This window comes from Pan troglodytes, chromosome 14 (genome assembly GCF_028858775.2).
Source record: "Pan troglodytes isolate AG18354 chromosome 14, NHGRI_mPanTro3-v2.0_pri, whole genome shotgun sequence".
In the NCBI taxonomy this organism is placed as follows: Eukaryota; Metazoa; Chordata; class Mammalia; order Primates; family Hominidae; genus Pan; species Pan troglodytes.
In genome coordinates this window covers 45517103-45525856 of record NC_072412.2, presented here as the reverse complement: position 1 = coordinate 45525856, position 8754 = coordinate 45517103, and the positions used below count along the sequence as shown (strand labels likewise).

Here is an 8754-nt window from a genome sequence, read left to right as displayed (position 1 = left end):
GCGAAGGCATGGTGGGCAAACTTCTGAGTTACATGGCCACAGCGGTTTCTTGTTTGCTTGTTTGTTTTTGTATGTTTGTTTGTTTAGAGACAGTTTGCTCTGTCCCCCAGGCTGGAGTGCAGTGGCGTAATCGTGGCTCACTGCAGCCTCAAACTCCTGGGATCAAGAGATCTTCCCACCTCAGCTTCCCAAGGGGCTGGGACTACAGGCACATACCAACACACCCAGTTAATTTTTTTAATTTTTTTTTAAGACAGAGTCTCACTCTGTCGCCCAGGCTGGAGTGCAGTGGCACGATCTCTGCTCACTGCAAGCTCCGCCTCCCGGGTTCATGCCATTCTCCTGCCTCAGCCTCCCAGCTAGCTGGGACTACAGGTGCCCATCACCACGCCCGGCTAATTTTTTGTATTTTTAGTAGAGACGGGGATTCACCATGTTAGCCAGAATAGTCACGATCTCCTGACCTCATGATCCGCCCGCCTCGGCCTCCCAAAGTGCTGGGATTACAGGCGTGAGCCACGGTGCCCAGCCAATTTTTTAAAATTTTTTGAGGCCAGGAACAGCAGCTCCTGCCTGTAATCCCAGCACTTTGAGAGGCCGAAGCAGGAGGATCTCCTGAGCCTAGGAGTTCAAGACCTGCCTGGGCGATATAGGGAGACCCCATTTCTACAAAAAATTTAAAAATTAGCAGGGTGTGGTGGTGCGTGCCTGTAGTCCCAGCTACTCGGGAGGCTGGGGTGGGAGGATTACCTGAACTGGGAGGTGAAGGTTTCAGTGAGCTGAGATCACACCACTGTACTCCAATCTAGGTGAGAGACCTTGCCTCAAAAAAAAAATTGAGCTCCTGGGCTCAAGCAATCCTCCTGCCTTGGCCTCCCAAAGCACTGGGACTTTTACAGGCACCACCAGTTATTACAGAACTCAAAAGCAACTGTGCACTGGACCACTCTGTATTGTGTTTGGTGAGGCCGTGCCCGCGTATAGATACAGGAATGCTGAGGAACAGCACTGAAGAGTGACCTAAACGGCAATCACCAACTGCTGGTGTTTGGCTTTGTTCCTCATATGAAAGGATTCGAAGCCCAGGGAGTAGGCTGGTTGAATGAAAAATATTTGCTTGACACGATAGTTGCTATTTCTAGATGAATTCAGGGAACTATGGGAGCCTCTCACAAGCATGAAAAATCCAAGTATTCAGATGGAAGTTGGGGCTCTTATTTTCCAGCTTGGGCCTGTACCAGGGCTACAAGGACATACAATGCTAAATGAATTAAAAACCAAAATCTACTCAAAACCATTTATTTCAAAAAAGTTCTGGAGATGGATGGTGGCGATGGTTACACAGCAATGTGAATGTGCTTAATGTCACTGAACTGTACGCTTAAAAATGGTTAGGATGGTAAAGTTTTTTTTTTTTTTTTTCCTTAGGGGGATCCTTTATTTCATTCACTTCCTCCTTACAAGGTGAAATTTCAATCTGTACAGGTTGTGTCTGCCAGTTCAGTCCACAGCTCAGAGTATCACCTTGTCCTCATTCCATGGTATAAGCTGTTGCGGGGGGACAGGTCTGAGGGTCGTGGATTCACTGGACTGGATGGGACATGATCCAGAACTCCGCTCCGTTTGGCTTCCCAAGGATCCCACCACCTCATTCTAATCAGTGATCATTGAGGAAATGCATTGTATTCCTATTCACTATTTCAAAGATCAGGCCTACCTCAATGGCATATTAAGAAAGTTTTCTCAAGTATATTTAGTGTTTATCATTTTACTATAGTTCTTCAAATGTCTGACATTCATCTTTTCCCTACCTCTAAATTCCTTTCTTTTTCACATTATCTTTCTTGATTGCTTTTTAAGAGAAAAACAAACAAAGACATGGATTTACTGTGCATATTAGCAGATCCATACTGGAAAATGCATGGAGGTTTCATATTACCACTTACAGTAAGTAATAACTCAGAGTATAAAGTCGAAAAGAAAGAATCTGAAATATTAGACTTGTTCTGAAATAAGCTTACCTAGGATGATACCACTTTCGCTTAATCAGAATTTCCCCTTTCCAACTATTTAACAGTGGCAAATATAAAAAATCTGGTAGTTAAAATACACAGCAGTCACTTCATATTACTGCCTCCCTCAACCCACTCAACTTCTGAAGAACAGGGCTTTTTCAAGTTTTGTTCCCCTTTAAGTTTTAATAGAAAAAAAAAAAGTTTTAAGTCATGTTGTACCAATATATCCCCAGCAAGAATTGCAATTTACCAAGGTTTTCACATGTTTTGAGAGAAATCTTACTGAAAGACTAGTGATGTCCATTTCCCAGTAAATACTGAGCGAAAAACAATTTTTATACCCCAATGTGAGGTATAAACTTGCTTTTTGTGGGATCACAACTGCTGTAAATTAGACAATTGTAGCAACAATCCAAGACAATAACAGAATGCCTATGACAGTCTGCCATATTCTGGTGAGTGTCTATCAAAGCTCATCATGATTTTTTGTGAGATCTTCCCCGTAATTGGTAGCTTGGCTTCCAACAAACATGTTCCAGTTCTCCAATATTTCCTCTTTAGTTAGCTTCTCATCCTTGTTTTTGTCTGACTCATATACCAGATGCCTGGCCTCAGCCTGTGCATGATCATAATCTTGAGGGAGGATCCAGTGGCGAATCTCATCTTTGTCTAACTTCCCGTCCTTGTTCAGATCCTGGAATTCGTTAAACTGCTCCCGTTCTGATAAAACCCAGTCTAGCTCAGGGCCATTCTCCTCATGGGAAAACATATCCGCAATATACTCATCCTGATCCACAAACCCATCCCCGTTCTTGTCGATGTCCTCTAGGGTTTCCAAAACCACAATTTCCTTCATATGTTCAAACTCTTCAGGATGCAGAAAGGCAGTGAACTCCTCCCGAGTAGCTGTCAGGTCACCATTGAGGTCTGCAGCTTTGAATCTTCTCTCATCACGTGGCAGCATCTTTTTAAAGGTGTGATGATCTGAAGAATCATGAAACTCTGCGGGGTTTCCTAGGTAGTAACCATAGGTGGCTTGTTTGTATTCTTCCCAGGAAATTTTATCAACCTTGTCCCTATCATAATCCTTCCAGACTTTGGCGACATTATCAAAGATGTATCTTTTCTGCACCCGTTTGATCCAGGTTTTCAGCTCCTCAGTAGTGACAAAGCCATCCCCATCATTGTCGATTCGATCAACAATCTTCCCTAGCCTCTCCTTGCTCTCGTCCGGGGTGAGCTGGTCGAAGGTCTTGGAGTCCTCCTTGCCCAGGAAGGCCTCGTGGTCGTACTGGAAGCTCTGGTTGTCCTCAGGGGGCCGCTCGCCCAGCTCCGAGTCGGGCCGCACCACGCACTCTTTGCGCACCGTGGGCTTGGCCCGCAGAACCCGCGGTGCCAGCACCAGCGCCAGCAGCAGCCCCAGGGCTAACCCCAGGTGGCGGCCGCGGCCACCGCGCGCCATCGTCCCGAGGAGAGGGCGGCCGGGAGGGAGACGCTGAGCGAGCGACAACAGCGGCAGCTCGGGAATGGGGGCTCGGAGCGCGGCGGCCAAGTTTTATGTTATGTATATTTTACAAGTAAAATTTTTTCACCTCAGCCTGAACTGAACACTAGCTGACAGACGTTTTGCTTTCTTTGACCATCACGGAATCTTGGCCAAGCGCGGTGGCTCACATCTGTAATCCCAACACTTTGGGAGGTCAAGATGGGCGGATTGCTTGAATCCAGGTGTTTGAGATCAGCCTGGGCAACATGACAAAACCCTGTTTCTAGTAAAAATACAAAAATTAACCAGGCTCAAGCCATGACCATGCACCATTGCACTCCAGCCTAGGCGACAGAGCAGGACCCTGTCTCAAAAAAAAAAAAAAAAAAGAAGAAATCTCAGCAGGCTGAGATGGAACTCATTCTTCTCATGAAGAACGTGGCAAGCATTATACAGAAGGGCCATAGTCTGGAAAGCAGGGGATGCTTACAGACATATAAGTTGTTTCCAGTGTTTTGCTCTTGGTACTCATGATTCCACTATTTACATCAACCTTTTGAGAAACAGATTTATACACTGTCTTATATTTCCCTCCTTTGCTACAGAATGAATCTACTTGTAACCTACCAAAAATTTACCCTGTCACATTTCCCCAGCTGCTGGTTTAAAAATAAATATCCTGGATTTAAAGCCAATTGTGTCTAATAGGTGCCACCATCCAAGTGAGGATTTCACTGTTCACAGGCATTTGAGACACACCAGCGGCCGGCAGTTCTCACTGCTCTTCATATGGAGGCAACCATATATGGGTAAGTCATTTAGTCTCTTAGGTAGGAGAACTGAGGCCAATCTCCCCACTTTTAGGGCTGTGAAACTGTTCTGTATGATACAATAATGGTGGCTATGCATCACTATACATTCGTCCAAATCCACAGAATGTACAACACCAAGAGTGAACCCTACTGTAAACTATGGACTCTGAGTGACAATGATGCATCAAATAGGTTCATCAGTTGTAATAAATGCACTGCTCTGGTGCAGAATGTTGATGATGGAGGAGACAGGGGTACATGGGAATCTCCGTACCTTCCATTCGATTTTGCTAAAACTACTCTAAAAAATAAAGAAAAAAAAAAAGCTCCCCTCTTTCCCCAGTTTTATCATTTATTTATGCTTTGTGAAATGGAGTCTCACTCTTGACTCCCAGGCTGGAGTGCAGTGATCTCAGCTCAATGCAACCTCCACCTCCCGGGTTCAAGAGATTCTCCTGCTTCAGCCTCCTGAGAGGCTGGGATTACAGGCGCATGGCACCATGCCCAGCTAATTTTTGCATTTTTAGTAGAGATGGGGTTTCACCATGTTGGCCAGGCCAGTCTCGAACTCCTGAACTCAAGTGATCTACCGTACCCGGCCCCCAATGTTAGTTTTTAAATAAACGACTATGTTTAATTCACATGCTAAAACAGGCACCTAGAGAATACTTTCAAGTAAAAAGAAAGATTAATGAACCCACTTCGCATTGAGTTAGCTGGTTGTTTTCTGCCAACCAGGTGTCCCTGCCTGGTCCACAGTTGACCAAGGATCCCTGCTTCTGCCTCTAGCAACACCCAACACTGTATGAAGGGCTGAGGGGGTCTGACAGTTCACGTCACTGACATCCTCTCACTGGTATTTCGAATGCCAAGCCAGCCCTCAAATCAAGTTCACTGGCCTCGACTGAGCTGCCAAGTATTTCATACATGGGGAGGGGGGTGGGGGGGGGGGGGGGTTAGGGGGATCACACAGGTGCCAGGCAATGAGTAAGATTATCCCAGCAACTTCTCCATGCAGAGAGAAATGTCTGCAGCTGCAACACTATTTCTACTCCAGCCTTCTAGACTCCATGTAGTTTGCCTTTGTTTGAATGTTTCTATTTATCTGAAATAACCAGAAATCATTTTTATTATTATATATTACTCCAGTTTATTAAATAAATGAAACAAGGCTTATGCCACATATTCCAACGTTTAAAGAACTTGAAATATAAAGGCTTATGAAAACTTCATACTCTTTATATAATGCATACTATTTCTAGCACATGAATAAATATAAAGGACAGGAGCCACTTTTTATATTATGAATCCACAACATTAAGCATCAATGATTACACAAATCCATAAGCACACAAACAAAAAAACCCATTGGTTATAAAAACTAGAATTCCTTTTGGCATATTTAAGAAAACCCAAAGGTGGGGAGGGACTTATAGCCAGAACCCTGACAACGAGGGGACCAAGTCTCCCAATTCCTTAAGTTGTTTCTTGGTTAGAAGCTTCAACAATTGCATTAACTCTTTCAAAAAAACAGAAAAAGCAGGTTAAGATCCTGTTCAATAAGGCACTTAATAAGTCTACACTGAAGAAATACTATGCTTTTATCTTAAATCGTGCTTAAGTTTTACCATGAGGTTTGAATTTCTTTCCACCTTGGTAGGAACATGTATGTAATTTGAATAAACTGGTAATAATGAATACTGTCTGACATTCGCTCTTTACATGGTCATTAAAATGAATTTGCTTCTACTGTTTTAAAAATTGTATGCATATTTGAAAAAGTAAAATTTTTCTACATTAATAAAAGAGTGTTTCAAGAAAAGCAATCTTTAAACTCAAAGAACTCAAAAGTGAAAGCCTCTCTATAGAAAGTCTTTATAAAATCAATGGAATGTTTTGGAAAGAAGAAAAAAATCCTAAGGTGTAGTTTAGAACAAGCAGCAAGGCCTGAATGAGCTCTGGGGTCCTCTGCTGCCCTCTAGGGTTGCCCAGGGAGAGCTGGACTTTCATCTGAGTCTAAGCAATTAACAGGTAACCCTACCCCACTGCACCCCGCCCCCGCCCCCACCTTCTGTTATCCTCTCTTTTTGATGACTTTGTCTTAGCTCTCACTTTTGGAAATAATATTCAAAGGGACCATTCATTCATAAGGAAGGCAAGGGAAAAATGCCTGGGAGGAAAAATTATCTCATCCTCCAAAAAAACCTGCAGTCCTTCTATTCAGTCTCAACAAAGAGACTGGCCAAACTGGGAATTTGGCCGCACTACTGTGGAAGGAGAATGTCCTGGAGCCCCAGCTAACATGTTTTTAATGTTGTTCTCAAAGGGGGAACTGAATAGACCCAAATAAATATGTTCCCTGTCCTGTGGCTGCCTCCCAGAAGTGGAAGTTCTTGGGGTTCTCACAGTCATCTTTTATTTTGAAAAGACTAAGATGAAGACAAGAAGGAAGAGGGCTCTTTCTCTGAAGCAGGTTAGAGTAAAGAATAAGAAAACAGAAAAAGAAAAAAAGAAGAGGGAGAATGACTTATTGTGTCTATAGAAGGAAAGAAAAAGGGAAAATATTACATACCACCTATCAGAAACTAGCTAAATAGATGCACTAAAGAAATCATTTTTAAAATTTCAAGCAGGTATTTTCCATCCAAACTAAACAGAAAGTCCAAGACAGGCACAACATAAACTAAAGTAAAAACTGGAAACCTGGAAAAATCAACTCTTTGATTCACTACCAACATTTTGCTAAGGAAAATGTACTAAAGCCTGAACTTATACAGTGTTCTTTCTTCAACAAGACCTTAACAAAGGGCTTCATTCACAATTACCATGAGAAGCCCATGAGAACATGCCCCTCTTCTACATAGACTGTTTAGAGCTGTTCCACAGCATGATGTAAACACATTTACCTTTCCAGTCAAGTAGCAGCAGCTACTATTTGTTCTTCATTTGACCCTCCACATCAATAGATGTTATTATCCCCATTTTACTCATTGAGAAATACATATGCTTTGCTAAAAATCATAAAGCTAATTACTAACATGACCTAAGACAGAACCTAAGCTGCTTGAAAACACCCCCCACCAATACAGACCTTGCAACCTTCAAAGCCAACACATAACACCACCACGAATTTAGAGATTATTACTTTGTAACAATTTCTCACAAATGTCAAGTCTTCAAAGCTTAAAATCACTTATTATAAGTGGAAGATCCTGCCAAAATAGGAAATGATAAAGCAGTGCGATATTCCTAGGATCCATTTCCTGCACCGTTTATACCTGGGGTTGAACAGTCCAGGTCTCCATACATGAAATTTCTTCAGTTGACAAGGAGCAAAATCTCCCAGAAATTCAGAAACCATAACACCTTCTCGGAGGCTCCATTCCATGGTTCCAATGAGCTTTTCTAGAGCAGTCTGATGTTCTCAGTCATGAGCTGAGATGCATCAGGAGCTACTCTCCCTGAATAAAACAATACATCGCTCCTGATTTTCTTGCAAGTTTTCTTTAGCAAGAAACATGCATTTCACATATTATCTTTGATGTTGAAGGGCACTTCAGTGGTAAAGACTAGTGTTTGGATGTTAGTTTATGCCATTAAACGTTTGATGAAGAGCATCCAATGCCAACACACAGCAATCTCAACTAACCCAGTCTTCATCTGTTGCTCACATCCCAGAATCTGTGATGAGCCAAGCAGTGAGAAGCAGAGTGAAACACAGGAAGCTTTGCTGTTTCAGAAGTTACCATTTTCAGAAAGATGTCTCATGCAGCCTTGGCTTGTCACAAATCCAATTTCTTCAACTGCTCGTATGTCACAAAGAACTGTGGTTATGGGTTAAAGATGACACAGAAAATGCCATCTTCACAACTCCAGTGCATAACAACAGACTTACAAATGGCACACTTAATAACAAATAGGTACAGGCAGACCCACGCTATGGACACGATTAAATAAAAGGGGTTCCACCCTTAACCACATCAAACTATCTGCCCATAAGCCTTCCAAGGTCAGCTTGGAACAGAAAGATCACAGCTGAGATATGTAAATCCCCTGGTATCAGCCTCTTCTGAGATGGCATCTACGCTGATAAGCTTTTGTGGCTTTGCTGTGGTGGAAAAACTTTCCAGCACTGTAAGCTTTTGAGAGAGAGAGAGAGAGAGAGAGAGTTAGCAAGCCCTGGGAAGCTCTCCTCAAAGGCTTCCACTATGCATCCTTCCTTGGGAGGCAGGAGCTGATGAAGAGCAACAAGAGGACAGCAAAAGCCAGCATTCCTGCTTCATCACTCTGCCCTTCAGTGTCTAATTAACTGCCTCACGGGCGCGGTGGCTCACGCCTGTAATCCCAGCACTTTGGGAGGCCAAGGGGCAGGTCACTTGAGGTCAGGAGTTTGAGACCAGCCTGGCTGACATGGTGAAACCCCATCTCTACTAAAAACACA

General features: G+C 43.1%; 2 protein-coding genes across 14 annotated transcripts in view; both read right to left on the bottom strand.

The window, feature by feature from the left end:
• Positions 1–843: 843 nt before the first annotated feature.
• Positions 844–8754, bottom strand: part of SLC25A30 (solute carrier family 25 member 30) — a 29726-nt gene continuing 21815 nt past the window's right edge. For 6 of the 13 annotated variants that reach the window (XM_063792145.1, XM_054665302.2, XM_054665301.2 and 3 more), the window contains one exon: positions 5438–8137. In XM_063792145.1, coding sequence (XP_063648215.1) covers positions 8096–8137 — 42 coding nt within the window. In that variant the 3' untranslated portion in view covers positions 5438–8095. Of the gene's footprint in view, positions 1654–5437; positions 8453–8754 lie in introns of those variants that run through there. The other 7 variants (XM_054665300.2, XM_063792141.1, XM_063792140.1 and 4 more) reach the window with 5 other exon arrangements.
• LOC129136824 (reticulocalbin-1-like) lies at positions 1691–3616 on the bottom strand. Its single transcript, XM_054665296.2, has one exon. It carries the CDS (start codon positions 3475–3477, stop codon positions 2482–2484), a length of 996 nt encoding a protein of 331 aa, XP_054521271.1. The 5' UTR covers positions 3478–3616; the 3' UTR covers positions 1691–2481.

Coding starts and splice junctions, on each gene's coding strand:
- LOC129136824 (XM_054665296.2), bottom strand. CDS start 3,477: ATGGCGCGCGGTGGCCGCGGCCGCCACCTGGGGTTAGCCCTGGGGCTG.